The 19,528-nt window shown below is 43.0% G+C and overlaps 1 protein-coding gene across 1 annotated transcript in view; it reads right to left on the bottom strand.

The window, feature by feature from the left end:
* Nucleotides 1-17,423, bottom strand: part of LOC126427136 (uncharacterized) — a 32,826-nt gene extending 15,403 nt beyond the window's left edge. The window contains exons 1-3 of the mRNA XM_050089360.1: nucleotides 17,322-17,423; nucleotides 9,655-9,827; nucleotides 6,937-7,145 (exon numbers count right to left, since the gene is read on the bottom strand). Coding sequence (XP_049945317.1) covers nucleotides 6,937-7,145; nucleotides 9,655-9,827; nucleotides 17,322-17,393 — 454 coding nt within the window. The 5' untranslated portion in view covers nucleotides 17,394-17,423. The remainder of the gene's footprint in view (nucleotides 1-6,936; nucleotides 7,146-9,654; nucleotides 9,828-17,321) is intronic.
* Nucleotides 17,424-19,528: the final 2,105 nt, after the last annotated feature.

The following is a 19,528-nucleotide window of genomic DNA, read 5'->3' as shown; positions in this document are numbered from 1 at the left end:
GATGAAGATATGCTGTTGAGTAAGATTTACAGTGACAAAAGAAGCGTGATGTGTAGGACAAGGAGTTATATAGCAAACATAATTCAATGGGGCACCTGCCCTTTGGCAATTTCCTCCCACAGCTCCGAATGGGGGACTAGTCTGGAATATTTCGCCAATGGAGGGGTCATCATAATACTTTTCAATTACAGGCCACATGCCCTGTGGATACAGATCAGTGGTTCCCATTACCTTCTGCCTTTGAACACTGCTGACCCTTAGGCTTTTAGGAGCAGTTACCCATGCCAAGGGCAAAAGAGCGTCCTGAAACTCTGTCCGCCCCTGCACCATTACTGATTTACTGATGATTATTTTCTAAATTTAAGCAGTAGCAGTGTTTGAATTTGTATCCCAGGACGATTTGCTAAGTATTCAGAGACGCTACCTTTAAGTCATAGGGATAGAAACTTGCATACAGAATGACATCACACAACTTTACTAGAGCTAGTAGGAAATAAGAGATTTTTAAAATGGTTGAAAGTAATGGAGTTATGAGCAGCGTCTCAGCAGCATTTTCTGGAATGTGTCGTTTTAGTCTTGTGTTGTAAATGATATATTTAATTCGCTTTGTGGTGTTATGGACAGGTACTTTAAATTGCGAGCAAAATATGTGGTCGTTGTATTTGTGCGACACTGTATGTACCGAATTGTCGAACAGTCATTAGGAACAATGAGGATCAATGAAGATATCTTTAAGATATGAGGCACTGAGTCTGGCTTGTTGAGGTTGTTTCGCAACATGTGGTTGTTATGGACGAGAGGATAATGAACACAATGAATCCTTTTCAATGCATTGTTCATATTATGCAAAATGTGGTAGTGGTTTTCTTCATGTATGTTACCAATGCCAGAGATTTTTTGGTCTGTAGAATGAGAGGCTGGTATCAAGATACCTCACAAGCACCCATTTGCAACATCACTTGATGGTATGTTGTAGCAATTACCTGTGCTTTGTAGAGTGTAGAGTGACAATGGGATTGTGTTATGTGATTGTAACAATTTTCATTAAGGTATAGTTGTAGCATTGAGATAACATGTGAGTGATGATGATCTCGCTGGAGCTGATGGAACAGACGTATGAATGGAATGGTACGCTATTGCTTTGTCTTGATGTGTTATGTGGAGAAATAAGGTTAGGTATAGGTTTTAAGCTGATGTTTTGGGGTGGCTGAAGATAAAGTAGGATTCGTTTTTGGAGTAGGTGACTTATATGTTAAAATGAAAGGTGAATGGGGATGTTATCATTATTTGTTGGACTGTATGTGGACGTTCAAAGAGACTGAATGTTGTGGAGAACAGTGGTTCTAAACTGAATGTCTCTCATGTTAGGGATGCGACACAAGAAACTGTTGGGATGATGACAGTGAGTTCGACTGATGGTGTGGAAAACTATGGTTCTGAACTCGATATTTTTCATGGTGGGGATCCAATGCATGGAGTTGTTGGGACGAGGATGGTAAGTTTAATGTAGTGAATAATGCTTTGCATTTGGTGGGTTAATGTATGGTGCGGCATTATGGGAGGAAGGATAATTGGCCCCCATTTTACCGGCTGCAATCTAAATGTTGCAATGTATGCATATTTCCTACTTAATGTTCTACCAATGTTACTACAAGATGTTTCACTGCATGACAGAATGGCGATGTACTTCCAACATGATGAGTGTCCGGCACAGAGCTCGTGTGTGGTTCAAGCGGTATGGAATACCATATTTCATGACAGGTGGATTGGTCATTGAAGCACCATACCACGGCCCTCACGTTCACTGGATCTGACGTCCCCGGATTTCTTTCTGTGGGGAAAGTTGAAGGATATTTGCTATCGTGATCCACCGAATATGCCTGACAACAGACGTCAGCGCATTGTCAATGCATGTGCGAACATTACGGAAGGCGAACTACTCACTGTTGAGAGGAATGTCGTTACACGTATTACCAAATGCATTGAGGTTGACAGACATCATGTAGACCATTTATTGCATTAATGTGGTATTTACGGGTAATCACACTGTAACAGCATGCGTCATTGGAAATGATAAGTTCACATGTACCACATTGGAAAAACCGAAATAAAATGTTCAAACGTACCTACGTTCTGTGTTTTAATTTAAAAAAACCTACCTGTTACGAATTGTTCGTCTAAAATTGTGAGCCATATGTTTGTGACTATTACAGTGGCATCTATCACAAAGCGAAAAAAGTGGTCCAACTAAAACATTCATATTTCTTGATGTACTACACGAACATGTTATAAAAAATGGGGGTTCCTATTTTAAAAAACACAGTTGATATCCGTTTGAGCTATGGCAGTGCCATCTAGCGGGCCAACCATAGCGCCATCCGGTTTCCCCCTTCAAGCTAGACAAGTTTAGTTTTTAGTAGTTTTTTCGTTTGATGCTTATTCCGTGAGGTATTTGGCCTGGTCACGATCAATGGACCAGCCTGTGTATATGTTTCAGCCTTTGTGAACGAGATGAGTGACCAAGTTTACAACTCAAATCTTATCATTGTAGTGGGACCAGTTCGGGGAGGGCACATCAGCAGAATGTTGGATTGACGAAACCACATAGTCAGATTCGTTGAATGTGTGCCAACCCCTGCCTCCTCACACCTTCACATCCACCTGACTGACTTTGCCCATGCCAGCTCCATCCACCCCCCCCCCCTCCCTCGCCTTCCCCAGGCAGGCGAGCAGTCAAGTCAGCAGCATGCACTGCACTCACCCCCCCCCCCCAGCTGCCGCTGTTCCCGGTTCCCGCCGTGAGTGCCCACTGTAGCGCACAGTCCGGCGACTCGCACCCGACTATCTCGCTGGTGTGCAGCGCTTTAAGAGGAACTTTTTAAAACTACTCTCCATCACGATTACACATTCGTACAGAGTTTTCTCAGACCTAGTATTAACATATGTAAGTAACTCTTCAGGCTGCGGTCCACGCCCACCAAACCCACAGAGAGAACACCTAGAACTGCAGCGGACGGAAAACGGAGCAGCAACGCTCCAGCAGGTCGCAGGGAATGGGCGCGGACCACAGAGGAAGCTCCTGCAGCCGTTGGTGGAGGGGGAAGGCCATAGGCATAAATACTGGACCAGGTCCACTCGAGGATCAGTCTCAGGTCGCACCTGATGAAGGTTACGAGCTACGTGACCGAAATATCGTGCAAGTATGACGCTGATATCCGGCAGAAAACCTGACAATCCAAGATGTCATTAGATCGCTGGGAAAGCCTGAAGAGTTACATCAAAAGTCTCTGCGGGGAGGAGATGTATCAAGAAGCTGGACAAGCTACGGCAGAAGAAAGGTAAGATGCTGAGTTCTCCCAGTTTTTTGCTGAGGTGTCGAGATGGAAAAGTGGTACCAGTATTCGCCAGAATTAAACGTCACATCAACTACAGAGCGGCGAACAAGATAAAACGGAGAGCCAGCATGGCACTGGTGAGAGAGAGGATTCGAGATATGCGCCACAGGTTAGATGTTGTGGCCAGGGAGCTGTTACACATTCATCTGTACATGGCAGCCTCCTCAACAAGAGAAGATTGGGATTGAGTAGACCGTGCCTCCTGGTCTCTAGCTGAGTGTGCTAGAAGGAATGCCTCATCTTGCCAATCTGCAAAGTTTGACCACATGAGTAAGAAAGCACAGCAGATGGAAGAGACACGCACTGTGACGAATCTGAGTGGCATACAGTTTGATGATACAACCCTAAAGGTACTCAGCAAGGGTCTCAACTTTGCTACGACCCCTAGAAATGTACCCATTTCAGGTTTCGTCAGTGCAGTAGAGCAAGTTGCAGCCACACTTCCACCTAATGTGGCAGAGGAAGTCCGCCGAGAGACCTGCAGGGCCCTCACCAAGGCCAGGCCGCCGAAATCGAACATCACAACCGAGGAGAGGCTTGCACTCAAGAAACTCCGGGAAGACAACAGCATTGTGGTACTGCCAGCAGACAAAGGGAACTCCACTGTCATCTTGCAGCGGGTGGATTATGATGAGAAAGTACGCCAACTTCTGGAGGACCCTGCATACAGAACTCTGGAGTGTGACCCCACGGACAAGGTGGGCAAGAAGACAAATGCTCTCTTGAAGGAAACAGGGATGCCGGATAAGATCTTAAGACAACTGCGGGAAAAAGCGCCAGTGCCACCTAGACTGTATGGTCTGCCTAAAATACACAAGGAGGGCGTGCCCCTACGTCCAACTGTCAGTAATATTGGGGCACTTACGTACACAACAGCCAAGTACTTGAAAGGTCTCCTGTCTCCATATGTGGGGAAATGTATTCACCACATCCGCAACTCAGAAGATTTCCTGCAACGCCTCAAGCAACTGCACATCACAGATTCGGACATCATGGTTAGTTTTGATGTGGTATCGCTGTTCACCAGGGTCCCACTGAAGGACTCACTAGAACTGATTGCAGAGAAATTTGACGGTGCTCTGTTGGACCTGTTCAGTCATACACTGACATCCACGTATTTCCTGTACAGAAACCAATATTACGAGGAAACTGAAGGTGTAGCTATGGGCAGCCCACTGTCCCCTGTGGTTGCCAACATATTTATGGAGAGTTTTGAGGAGAGGGCATTGTAGACAGCCACATTTAAACCCACATGCTTCTTTAGGTATGTGGATGACACCTTCGTGATCTGGCCACATGGGATGGACAGGCTCAATGAGTTTCTTGAACATCTTAACTCATGCTACCCTAATATCAAGTTCACCATGGAACTTGAGAAGAATGGCCAGCTGCCATTTGTGGATGTACTAGTCCAGAGGAAAGCAGATGGATCAATTGGCCACGGTGTGTACCGAAAACCAACACACACTGATTTATATCTGCAGACCAGGAGCTGTCACCACCTTGCACAGAAGAATGGGGTTCTGAAGACTTTGGTCCACAGAGCACATGCCCTGTCAGACCAAGAGAATCTACCTATAGAGACAGAACGTCTCAAAACAGTTTTCTCCAAGAATGGATACACGGACAGACAAATTGAGAGGGCACTCCAACCAGCCACTATACCACAGGTTCCTGAAGAAGATCAAGATGAAGCAAAGAAGGTGGCATATCTTCCCTATGCTGGCTCTATTTCTGCCAGAATCAGTAGGATCCTCCGTAAACACAATATCAAGTGTGTTTTCTGTCCATCCAACAAGATCGGGGGACTGCTGGGGAGTGTCAAAGACGACCTGGGGTTACGAAAACCAGGGATTTACAATATACCTTGTCAATGTGGCATGTCCTACATTGACCAGACGACAAGAACTGTGGAGATCAGGTGCAAAGAACATCAGAGGCACACTAGATTAAGACAGGTGACTAAGTCAGCCATTGCTGAACACTGTCTAGAACTAGATCATGCCATGAAGTATGAGGATACCAAGATTCTAGCACAAACACCCAGATTTTGGGACAGTGTTATAAGAGAATCGATAGAAATTAAAATGGCTGACGATCTTATGAACCGTGACACAGGGTACCAGCTAATCAGAGCCTGGGATCCGGCTCTGGAATTGTTAAAGGAGCAATGGGGCCAGCTGCAACACTACACAAACAGAAGAACCAGAGACATGGAGATGGAAAACGAGCCCCTGACGGAGTGCCAGGCGCACCAGACCGAAGATGGAACACCCAGAAGTGCGACTGGTGGGCGCGGACCGCAGAGGGAACACCTAGAACCGCAGCGGACGGAAAACGGAGCAGCAACGCTCCAGCAGGTCGCAGGGACTGGGCGCGGACCACGGAGGAAGCGCCTGCAGCCGTTGGTGGAGGAGGAAGGCCATAGGCATAAATACTGGACCAGGTCCACTCGAGGAGCAGTCTCAGGTCGCACCTGATGAAGGTTACGAGCTACGTGACCGTAATATCGTGCAAGTACGACGCTGATATCCGGTAGAACACCCGACAACCCAAGATGTCAACATATGTAAGAATAACATTAACACTACATCTTGCCCAATTAACTGTTCAGTTACAAGTCGAAATATTATTCATCAAAGAAAATTAGTAAATACGAACAGTATCATACCATTATAATACATGAGAAATTTAGAACACTACACCAGTTACAGTATTGACAAAAAATTAGTTTGTCTGTAGCCATTATGGTACAGATTCCTATCGCCATTTTTAAAACAAGCCTTAGACTGGGTCTGATAAAAACTACATGTACAGAATTTTAGAGTGTTTGTAGAAGATAAAAAGGGACACTATTGTATACGAAGCAAATGTCACAGATGTATGAAGGTCTTACCTCCACTGATGTTCAGAGACGGTGTTCAAAGTGCTGTTGGATGGGCATTTTTTAGAGATGTTGCGGGGCTCCTGCTGGAGGGAGACGAGTTGTTCGGTGTACCAGGCACTAGCAGACACCCCAGGTGAGCCGGTTGCCTGTTAGGCTGAGGCTACAACCATTATTTGTGGAATACCCACATGTTTCGAGTGTGTTATGCAATCATTAGCACCCAGCTGGCACTTGAGTAATGTCTCTAAAACATCACACAGTCTCTGTACATCACTAGCGTAGGAACCTTCACGGACCACTAGCAGGTAGAGGGTGCACCTGTGAAATTTGTGTCACATATAAATTGTTTTTTTTTAATCTTCTCTAAACACTCGAAAAATTTGTGTATGTAGTCTTTTTTACTCCCTTATAATAAAAGAGTCAATAATACATCTAAATAGAGTAGTTAGGTTTTAACAGGTCCAGATGGAGAGTTGCCAAGCAGTCGAAAAACTGATTTTTGAAAGAGCACCAGTGATTGTCTTGCGTAGCAAGTATAATCACGTAAGATCTAAAACTAGATATTCAGAAGGGTATTTGAACCTCAGTCCTCAAATAATTGGACAGTCTTCAGCGCATAACCGTGAAGTGGACGGGTTCCGGTATTAAACTTACCTACAGTCTTGAATTCATCTTCGTATAATAAATCGATGTACTCAGCGGCAGCGTACCAGTAGACGCGATAGGCGGCGTACAGTGAGGCAGCTAGGCTGAACACCTGCGACAGCTCTGGCTGCCGCTCCTCGCACAGCGCACTGAAGTCGTCGGGAAAGGACAGGTTCCACGGCTGATAGCGCAGTAGGCGTTCACTCAACAGCGGCCGCCTGTAACACAAAAACCGCGAGGTTAAAAGTTAAAAACCAAGCATGTATGGTTTATGCAACAATGTAAAAGTATCCACACTGGATTTCCACTCAGCAGTGGACTAGAGACTTCCTGGCAGATTAAAACTGTGTGCCAGACTGGCACTCAAATGGTTCAAATGGCTCTGAGCACTGTGGGACTTAACATCTGAGGTCATCAGTCCCCTAGAACTACTTAAACCTAACCAACCTAAGGACATCACACACATCCGTGCCCGAGGCAGGATTCGAACCTGTGACAGTAGCGGTCGCGCGATTCCAGACTGTAGCGCCTAGAACCGCTCGGCCACGGGTGTCTAGTAAAAACAATCAACAATTAACTTGGTTTCACCTATAGATGTAATAAGCGACTAGATGACTTCACTGACACACTCAACTTCGACCTCAATATGGACAATGTTTTTGTCTACTGCAATGAACACACCCTCTCCTGTGGCGTCTAATCTGTGACTCCAATACACGTTCTACGACTCGCTAAATATCTCAGAGCTTTCCACTTCAGATTTCAGCCAGCTCTCGGTTCCAAGAATAATTTGAGCAGTAGAGCTTTCCTGGATGGCAGTAAATTCGGGAGCTTTTCTACGAAGTTACACTTTAATGATACAATTTTTGCAGTAGAACTGTCTTTACTCTGAAAGCGGTCTGATTTCCCTATATCTGTACCAACTGACGAGTGTTCATGAGAGTAACTCAAACTACTGCCTAGCCTAAAACACCCCATTCGAACTCCACAAGTACTGTGCAACCTGAATTGCAGCTTTATTCGTGTAGTACAACCCTGTCTTACAATATACTCATCTACACTTTTCAATCCACCTCCCCAACCGGCAGGCCGGGGTGGCCGAGCGGTTCTAGGCGCTACAGTCTGGAACCGCGCGACCTCAATGGTCGCAGGTTCGAATCCTGCCTCGGGCACGGATGTGTGTGATGTCCTTAGGTTAATTATGTTTAAGTAGTCCTAAATTCTAGGGGACTGATGACCACAGATGTTAAGTCCCATAGTGCTCAGAGTTAGAGCCTCCCCTACCACTCGTACCTTCATGCTCACTTCCTGACATAACATCTGCTCTTTTATCGAATCCCACTATCTGCAGGTCTCCATATGTAGTGAATCAGTAACCCACTCACAATGCCGATGACAGTCGTGGAGTAGCGAACCAAAAATCCCCACACCATAACCAATGTGGAGTAAGAATAGGGTTCCTCAAAAACAGCCCCAGTTGGCTGCAAATAATCCTGCATAACACTTTATCCGGAGTATGTATTTTACCACCCTAACAGACACCTCAGCTACTGCCTTTCTCTGTTCAAGCCACCCTACACCACACAAGTTCCTTGCTCACACTGACCACTGCCTCTCCACACCCGTATACCACATCAGTTACCATGATGAACTTAACTGGGGATGTTAGTTGATCACCTTCGTTTGAAAAGACCTAGTCCACTTCCCAGACACATAATTCTCCAAAGTGACTCTAGTACCAACCTCTTCGGGTGTAACTGTAATTGTGTACAGTAGGTCTGTTTGGTGGTCAGGAGTTTACACTGTTTATCAGCTGCTACTGTTCTAATGCACAACGGACAACCAACAATTGATAAGAATCACGACAGATTCTAACTGTCCATCCTTATCCACGTTTTCCACTTCCATAACTACGCCACAATAAGCCACCTAAAGGAATCGGAGAACATCACCACAAGACCTACTGGGAGCTCACCCATTCCCACATAGGGAGCCACCTTGTCGCCCTCCATACTGCCAGCATATTTCCTACACCTCTCCCTCCCAGGGCCACACATGTCAACCACTCGAGAGACAACTCCGCTTTCCTCTCACTCACAACTTCCAGTATTTAGTCTCTGTGCTACGAACTGATTTAAAGACACCGGCCACAGGACAAAATATGTGCGCTTTCTCCCCTCTTCTGGCGTCTTCCCGTCTTCCCTCATCACTACTTAGATTTTTCCTTCGTATATTGAGATGAACATGAATTGTAGCCTCGCCGACTGGATGCCAATATATGGGCTAGAGCAGCTACTACACGGTATTAGCGTAATTTGTCCTGGAGATGACTTTTTTTTCTTCCCACATAATGTGGTGACACGCTCAGTTTTCGTGTCAGGTTCCACATCACTATTTCCACGAATTATGAAAACTTCGGATGTATTTGCAACCGTCAATACTTTCTCTAGTCAAATCAGTAACACCGTTCATTGTGTTGGTTTTCTCCGCTCGTCTGCTATTTAATACTTGGCACATTTTTAGACAAAATACGAATAAAAAAATGGAAGGCTAAACAATCAAAAAACTGTAAATGACGAGTTTCCGTCACCATCTACTACCATTCTGAATTAAATGATCCCATTATTTTCTATATCAGTAATGAATACTTCCATGGTTAAAAGTGAAATAAACTCTTAATAAATCTTAGTGAGTACAACAAAGATGTGAGTGTACACTGGTTCATACCTGAATATCAAGCGTCCTGGCCTGTCCTTTTCTTCCATCTCGTAGTGCTCTACCTGTTTGCTGACGTATTGCGCGTCGTGTACCAATCCGATTAATTTCGTGTGCAGCATGTCTTTCACACGTTCCACGTCCTTGATCCAACCGTGGAGTTGCTGACCACTCGTGTGGTTACCCTGAGACACACAGAAAATAGTTCAAATTACTTGCATGACATTCACGAGTAGCAGCCTGTCTTAATTTACAGTTACATGTACCACTAGTACATAACACTGAAATTACTGCCAGTGCAAGAGTGTAGTACATTCAGTTTTGTACAGGTACTAAAACATTAATGCACAGCAGATGCCTAGTGGTGTTTTATTAAATACACACATTTGTGAATCTAAGAGAGCTGGAGATATTTCTTGGTAGTTGACATTACAAACGTCTGAATGTATGAAAGCAAACTCTTGTGACGGCAAGTCCGACAGAAACGTTCTGAGGCTGCCAGCAGCGTCGAGTTCCCACATGTGGAGCCACATGGCGTGGCTGGGACTCTGATGAGGTTCAATTCAAACATTGGAACGATTTTCGAAAATAGAATGGCCAGATTGTTGACAAATCCGTAAAAATCTTACTCGTTACCAACGCTGTGAGAAACCTGAACACATGTTGCGACCTCTTACAAACGCAGTTATAGGCATCAGCCGCTCCATATCAGAAAAATTGTCTGAATTAATGGAGCACACATGAAATGTCAGTTTCACTCAAAATTTTGTAGCGTTTGTCCATTGCCTGGCTGCTCGCTTTTGCCGAAAATTTTCAGTTTCTTGCTCGTCATCTAACCCGATGCCGTCTATATCTGAACACGTCTCGAATATTGCAGATTTGAAGGAATGTAGCACGGTTTATTGACTTTGCAAGTTTCAGAGGGGAAAAAAATGAGCCTGTCCCAGTTGCTCTTGCTGACATTAACAGATAAGCCAAATCAGAGAAGATGTCTCGAAATAATTCCGGTGGATGGAAAGAGAATACTGTGGAATGATTAGGGTTCCATGTCTCAGTCTGTAGAAATGGAACCCTTATAGATGCGGCCATTTGAGTCACATTTATTAATACTCGAAAACTCACTCGTCGAACCCTGGAAGGTGCTTACCGTTGATCCAGAATAGTGAAATTTGGCAAGAATCAAGGTTTCACAGCGTAAGTAAAGGAAAAGAATCCGAAAATTATTAATCTCTAGTTATATAACACGAAAAAGTACTTCTTTTTCATGTTCTTATCAGTCTGTCTATTTGCCTGTCGGAGTGTCAAGATCATTCTTCCTGGACCAGTTTCGGGTACGAAATTCAAATTTATGTCACATATTAAGGTCTATGCTCCCTTGGCGTTGTACAAATTGTAAGTTTCTAAGTCAATGCAATCAAAAGATATGGCCATTTACGTTACACATTTTGATACTCGGAAACTCACTCATTGAAACCTATAGGGTGCTCCTCATTGACTTAGAATCATGAGATTTGACAACAACTAAGTTTTCTGCTACAAGCGAAGGAAAAAATGAAGAAAAAATCTGAAACTTGTTAAGTTGTAATTATATCACATAAAAATATCTTTTGCTATTTGGACATACATTGCATTCATCATCTGATATAATCATAACATACGAACATTACTGCATCCAAACATAAAATGTGTGTTGTAGTCATTTTTTAGTAGATAAACAGAAATGTCTTATTAAATCTTCTCTCCCTACATACATAAACTGAAGTCCCCTGCTCGCTTATTCTTGTTTGTTTTTGTAGGCTGAGGAGCTAATGTGGATATTCTGAACCGATCTTGGTATTCCTGGACCAATATCTCGCCAGTATCGATACAGATTCTCGATAACAGTCAAAACTCGTTGGTATTCTCGATTCCCAGGATGGGGGATTTGTACAGAACCCTTAGTGCGTGAGTCCCTCTCGCACTTACCCATTCTGTTTTCCTTTTTTTTTTATCTACCTTTGCATCACCCAGTATGTTGTCCTGGAATGCGAGTGTTCATCACTACATCAGTAGTGGTCGAAGGAACAGTGACAGAACTACTCTTGTTCTCAATACGTGGTGTACCAATCCTTTTGGGACGTACTGAAACAGGTGACAGGGGTTCCACAACAGATTATATTGAGTTAGGGAACCAATGCTCGAAAATGCATATTTATTGTGTTAAGGACATACAGAGCAATCACCTCCTAACAACAATGGAGCTCATAGTAATTGGTCCAAGCAACGACTGTCAGACTCAATGCATGTGTTGCAATGATGCCAGCAGTTCTTTGTACTCTTGCAAAGATCTCGAGTGTCCGTTGTGCAGATGAACAGTAGCAGCTGATAAACAGTGTACACCCCTGACCACCAAACAGACCTGCTGTACACAACTAGGCTCATAGCTCTCAAGCATCTCACTGGCGCATTAACCTGTGCTGGAAGCACACCACTATCTCTGCTGTCAGTGGTCCATTGCATCAGATAGCTTGTGACGTGTTCATGGTAAGGTGTGTTGCTGTGTTCAGTGCACAGTGAATAAGCAAAGGTGGAATGTGCAAGCACTGGGACAAAAGGACTTTGAACTCTACGTCTGCTTGTGTCAATCTATTATCGGCCACAGCGCTGCACAGGCAAACTTCATACAGTTTGTATTGTTTGCAGATGATGCCTCATTCATCCGTGATGGTGTCTTCAACAACCAAACAGCCAGATCTGGAATGAGGACAATCCCCACGCCACACATATCGTTGGCCAACAGCAAAGATTATTTGTCAAGGTATTTTAGGGCATTATCCAAGATCACTCAGTAGGACCTTATTTGCTGCCTCTCTATCTGATTTGTCCACATAACCTGGTGTTTCTGTGAGATATGCTACCACATTGCTTGGAGAATGTACCGTTTCTTGCCCACAGAATTGTGTGGTTTCAACACGTCGGTAGCCTATTGCGATTGCGGTTTATCGTATCGCGACATTGCTGCTCGTGTTGGTCGAAATCCAATGACTTTAGCAGAATAAGGAATCTGTGGGTTCAGGAGGGTAATACGGAACACCTTGCTGGATTCCAACGGCCTCATATCACTAGCAGTCGAGATCACAGGCATCTTATCTGCACGGCTGTAACGGATGGTGCAGCCACATCTCGATCCCTGAGTCAACAGATGGGGGCGTTTGCAAGACAACAACCATCTGCACGAACAGTTCGACGGCGTTTGCAGCAGCACGGACTATCAGCTCGGAGACCGTGGCTGCGGTTACCCTTGACGCTGCATTACAGACAGGAGCGCCTGCGATGGTGTACTCAATGACGAACCTAGGTGCACGAATGGCAAAATGTCATTTTTTCAGATGAATCGAGGTTCAGTTTGCAGCATCATAATGGTCGCATCCGTGTTTGGCGGCATGGCGGTGAACGCACATTGAAAGCGTGTATTCGTCATCGCCATACTGGCGTATCACACGGCGTAATGGTATGGGGTGCCATTGGTTACACGTCTCGGTCACCTCTTGTTCGCATTGACGGCACTTTGAACAGTGGACGATACATTTCAGACGTATTACGACCCGTGGCTCTACCCTTCATTCGATCTCTGCGAAACCCTACATTTCAGCAGGATAATGGACGACCGCATGTTGAAGGTCCTGTACCGGCCGTTCTGGATACAGAAAATGTTCGACGGCTGCCCGGGCCAGCACATTCTCCAGATCTTTCACCAACTGAAAACGTCTGGTCAATGGTGGCCGAGCAACTGGCTTGTCACAATACGCCAGTCACTACTCTTGATGAACTGTGGTATCGTGTTGAAGCTGCATGGGCAGCTGTACCTGTACACACCATCCAAGCTCTGTTTGACTCAATACCCAGGCGTGTTCTGGGTACTGATTTCTCAGGATCTATGCACCCAAATTGTGTGAGAATGTAATCACATGTCAGTTCTAGTATAATATATTCGTCCAATGAATATCCGTTTATCATCTGCATTTCTTCTTGGTGTAGCAATTTTAATGGCCAGTAGTGTATTTTGATACTTCAAACCTCATTTTTTGCAGTTCTTTTGTCAGCTTTGTTTATTTACGGCGTGTCATCTATACTCTTTTTCGGGAATTGTCGAGATGATTTTCCAAGTGTCTGCAATGTGCCACTCAAAACGTAGCCGATCAGCAGCTGCTTGCAGCCAGCATATTCCATTTCGAGCATTTCTGTCATAGCATAATCCTACTCGTTTAATATGTGAAATTCTTCTTCCGAGAAATAAACCCGTTTGTGCTGCTTTGCGCCCATGCTTTGTAAGTAATGAGAGTAGTAGCAAGTTGAGAGAGGCATGTTCAAACGTGTACCAACACGCTGGGACCTGTCGCAAGGCGCTATGTGTAAGTAATGTTAGTGGTGAGAGAAGGCGCGTGATGAACTGCGACTTGAATTCTTCATCAGCGCGCGCTACGTGGCTGAAGAGGTTTGTAAACAGCCCTGCGGAGGGCCACACGAGTCTTACTCTGTCTCCGACTGCCAGGCAGCACTGAGGTCGGAGTGAAGCGCTCTTGCGGTAACCGTGCCGATGATGGTGACTGCGGTAAGCGCCCACCCACATTGGATAACAATGATGACGCCACACTGTTGTCACTATTTACCGACGATCGTGTGATGTCATTCACCATGATCAGCTTGGCAGAGGATGAAAGTAAATATACATATTTTCTATAGTGTTTTTGTTTATAAGTGATTCTTATCGCTTCTACTTCTTCTATTCCAGACGCAATCAGCCATGACTCGCTGTGGGAGCTGAAACCAGCAGCTGATAATGATGATGACGATTATGATGATCCCTAGGGACTTCGATCTTTGAGAGGCAGATACGTGAGTATTCTACAGTGTTAAATTTTTTGTTGTTATTTTTGAGATGCTCTTGTTTGTAGATATGCTCTATGAGAACATCGGTGTTCTGACACAACCACCAGCTGCTGGTACATCTGCACCTGTGTTGTAGTTTGAGTTTGTCAGTCTTCTCTCAGGCACATTCCCCTGCCGACCTCATACACCTCCACTAGTGCCCATGCTGGATATGCCCTTAATGACAAACATGCCAGTTGATGATGAATTGCTGGAAGTGTATTACAGTAATGAACACAACAACAGATTTAAATACATGTATTACTATTCTTATCAGTGATCGAATACGGTTTTTTATTTCTCCTTCATTACATACTGATCAAGTGCGTCTCTTTCTTCTTCTTCTGTGCAGAGTTATTAGGAGTTCGACGTCGTGTTGAGGAGAAGAGCAATGTCCAAAATTGAGGGAGAACTGTCGCGACATCATGGGGTGAGTCGATACCAGAGTGGCCATACTGAGTCACTTTTATGAGATGCAGGAAAGGGGGGGGGGGTCCTGTAAGACAGTCAGCTGTATACTCTACCTTGATTTATATTCATAAGATTATTTTACTTTATTGTAGGGTCGAAATCGTAGATTGCATCCTTATCTGCGCAACAACACGCCCTGCCAACCTCTTTGCAGGGCTGTAGTGAAGAACTACGAGTGGAATTATCTGGAATACGCGTACCTCAAGACTGCTACAGCTATCTGAAAACTTAAGTTTCATTCAGAAAGCAAAGTGTGTTTTTAAATCGAAACTATCTGTAAAACATTGGTTTTACGGAATGACTTTTCATAATTACATTTTTCCTAAGCAGGTGCAGTGTATGATCAACGAAGCGTAAGCTGCACCACAAAGGTAATGAAGAAGTCGTCTTTTAAACATTCTCGCAAGCTGTGACGTACTAAATCTACACAATATTGGATATTTATAAGGTAAATAGCCTTTGCTGAAATTGAATGCATGGGTGATGGTAACGAAAACAAGATGCAATGACACGACATGATATGATGTCAGCAGAAACCAGTCTTAAATACGGGACCCACAAGTATCAGTCTTTGACATTACCATCCAGCAAACACCCGTAATAGTTACAGAGAAAAGATTTAATCTACCCACAGTATTATCAATTCACTGAAACAGGAGTCCCTAATCCTCTTGTCAAAGGACCCATGATGAAGGTCACACAAGACTTTAGGGATTTTCACGTTGCTACATGCGCCACAAAAAGTTACACTAAGACACAGATCATACTACGTCATTTTGCTTTCCTTGTATACTACTGTCAGAATCAAACGGTCATAATGCTCCGTGGACATCCTATGTGTTAAGACCACATAGCTATTATTCTCGTTAGTGGGAAAATCACTGGTAGTAGTGTTCATAAATTATAGACTTCAGACTCGATAAAGGTTTGAGTTATGCCAGGAGACACGTGCAGAAAGACTAACGACTAAGATGAATGCTCTCAGAAAGCAGCATCCGGTTTCAGGTTAGTCTGGCACAGATTTTCATTGGCCTTGACATATTCATTAAATATTCTTCTTGTGACTGTAATGGCACAGTGCCTTTAACAAAGCCACTCGGAGGCGTAACACGCGCTAACTGGTGGACCTCAAATGCAGGTTTTCGTTATTGTTGCCCGTCCTCTGTGGTTGTGGCGGCTGGGGCATTGTCGTGTCACATGGACAGTGCTGGCAGTGGTGACCACACGGGGCCACTACTGGTGTCGAGTCACAAGTGTCAGCTGCGTTATTGTCTGGTCATGGAGTCGCGGGAAATGGACAAGTGACTGTTAGGGTGGGAAGAGTTTGCACAGTTGTATCGAACTGTATAAATTATGTGGTATGTATCCAGGTTAATTAGGAGACGTGAATTCGACGATCCTCCATGTTGAGCACAAGTAATTTTATAGGACTAGATGTCAACTTACTCATTTCTTATGAACCTCAATTGTTACTGTGCCATAAATTATAGCTGACCCTAGGGTACTTACAGACTAGTACTGAACCAACATCATCGAATTTTGGCTTCTCTGTAATAAATGCGCTTCGAGTTATGAGTTGTATCACTGTGGATGAGAAAGATATAGCTATATTCCAGCGTTTGTAGACTAATAAACTAATGTTCTTGATCTTTTTTGGTCATCCTCTCTCTGTAAAATCACATCGTCTACTTATGCTATGATTTTCGTGTCACCTGCTGTTAACCCTTGGCAAAGTATCCTTATGATATTCTCCACGACAGCATCCATATCAGTGTGTAAAACTTTATTTACCTACTTTCTTATTAAACTTTGCAATTAGCTGGCTATGTGATCCCAGACCCCTATCTTCCTCCTTCCATTAGGAGTAGAGATTCTGAGGAAGCGAAGATGCTGATGGTGACATGAAATGCCAGACAGAGACTCTAGACCAGTCTCCACTAAATATGAAGCTCACAGGCTTCAACTTGTAAAGCAGGATCTGATGCAAAGTTACCTAAATCTGTTAAGGAAGTAGCGAGCAAATACGAAAAAAAGAAAGATACACACTATTTTCTTCTCTATCTCTAACCATTCTGATCTTGGCCTCCCTGTATCACAGCCCCAAAAGGCTCACAGAAGTAGAGGTTGGTTCAGAATTCTTCCAGATGGTTAGTATTAGGACAGGAGAACCAAAGATAGCTGGTGTGTGAACCAGCAAAACTGGGAAACACACTCCAAGAACTGACCACTCGGTGTGTGTCGTATTCTCACCCCCTATACATATAAGGCAGTTTATAAGAGGAGGAGAAAAGTCCACTTACCATATCTTCGAATGCGAGGGGAACCAACAGCTGTGAGTAGTGCATCGCACTGAGCGAGAGCAGCTGCGCCATGTCTCGCCAGTAGCTGGAGAGCCGTTCCTGGAAAACTAGTGAACAAGCCAGTGGATCAGATTTCTGTATAAGCACAGCTTTCATTTTCTGCCCTCACAAAGTGTATGCAAGTAGCATTCACATTTTGAAACTAGATCAATGTACACTGCCAGTAATTGTAAGAGTTACAGCATGGACACCTCGACCAGATGTTACAAGGCTCATATTCCAGTGACAAATTTAAAGAGCACAACAACCAGAGCGAGAGGAGTACAACAACCTGACGTAGATTCAGTCATACAAATTCTTCATACGTTGCCTAAGGGTACGTTGCCTGAAGAAATGCAAATAAACAACAACTTCAAAAATCAACCACATGACTTGCTCAGTAATAAGACGGAGTTAAGGAATAAGAGATCTTGACATAATTTACAATCAAATGGTTCAAATGGCTCTGAGCACTAAGGGACTTAACATATGAGGTCATCAGTCCCATAGAACTTAGAGCTACTTAACCCTAACTAACGTAAGGACATCACACACATCCATGCCCGAGGCAGGATTGGACCCTGCATTTATAAGCAGTTTTATGTGCCAATAACAGAAGATAACGTAAATGAGGACGTGTAGTTTGCTTATTTTACTTTGACTTACTGACATGCATATGACATAATGATTTGCACAGAATTGTGTCTATGCTGGTTTCATAATATGAGTAGTCCTTATGACGTTTCCAATGAGTTGTATGATTTGTATGAAAACGAGGAAGAATCATGTCCACTCATACATGTTTTTATATTTAGGATGCTCTTGTTTTAACATAAGTAATATATTTTAGTAGCTCTGAAAGAAACTCTATGAGGCATTTTGCAAGTGCAGCTGAAAGAGCCCTTCTTCCCCTAAGCATTCTAAGGACCATTAAAATCTATGACTACATTTGTACTGGTATGGTATATTACATATTAATTGAACATTTAACAGTTAGGTGGTGGTACACATAATGTTCTGTAATTTGTGGAAAGTATCCTATCATACATTTTTATCTCAGATTATTGTACTTCGTTTTTTTTATTTGTTGTGTGGATCAATTCATTTAGGACAGTTGTGTGAATGAGATTTATGTCTGTGTGATGTTAATCTGCTAAAATGAATACACATCATTATTAATGCCACATTTTTATGAGCATCCTAACTACTGTAAGTCATTGACGGCAGATACCGTATATGCTGTTATCCCCCATCATAATAAACAAGTTTCTTATTTTATTCCCTTATGTCATATGACCGTATGGTAATACAGAATGGCAAATTCTGTTAATGAATGTAAACATGATATTAAGATACTCTAATATAAAATGTTTACTGATGTACAATTACTGATGAGAGCTAAGGAAGAATAACTTGTATACCCCCACTAACCACCTTAGTTGCCACGTATCCAGTGTACATGAACAGTGATTTGATAAGACTTATGTTAATTACATTAGCATTGGTAACAATCTACCTTATGCCATTTCTATGATCCTTACGCTCATTTAATGCTGATGTACTCTCAGAGATAGAAAACTCAACATACCGATACAAAGTTGAGGTATATAAGTAGATAAAAAAATGTATTTTCTGGCTCAGTACCTCACTTTTATGAAAATAAAAAATCGTTTGTCGACACTCATAAAATTGCCCTAGTTATCCAGAACATACATTTTTTATCTTCTGTCCCTTTTACCTAATAATAATATAATACATTATAATATAATTTATTAATATAATAATAAATATAATAAAAGTCATTTATTGTACATATATTTCCCATAGGTGAATGTAATGTAATTAGAGAATTAAGTATTATTTTAAAATCCAATTTTTAAAAAAGCATTTTTTACAACTTTTTCTTAGCCCCAAAAAATTGTCCTATTTTCGACTTGTGAAAAACATGTTTTTTAAGATTATACTAGAGAGTAAGTATATAAAAATCATTTTTAACGACTTTTTCTTAGTCCGAAAAGTTGTCCTATTTTTGTCTTTCGTGGAAAACGTGTTTGTTAAAATTATATTAAAGACTAAGTATATAAAATTATTTTACATTGTCAACATAAGTAAATGTATTAGTTAACAGAAGTAAATTTTTTACATTGAGAAATCTATATCCTGAAATT

This window comes from Schistocerca serialis, chromosome 11 (genome assembly GCF_023864345.2).
Source record: "Schistocerca serialis cubense isolate TAMUIC-IGC-003099 chromosome 11, iqSchSeri2.2, whole genome shotgun sequence".
NCBI lineage: Eukaryota > Metazoa > Arthropoda > Insecta > Orthoptera > Acrididae > Schistocerca > Schistocerca serialis.
This window is presented reverse-complemented; position numbering and strand designations above follow the sequence as displayed.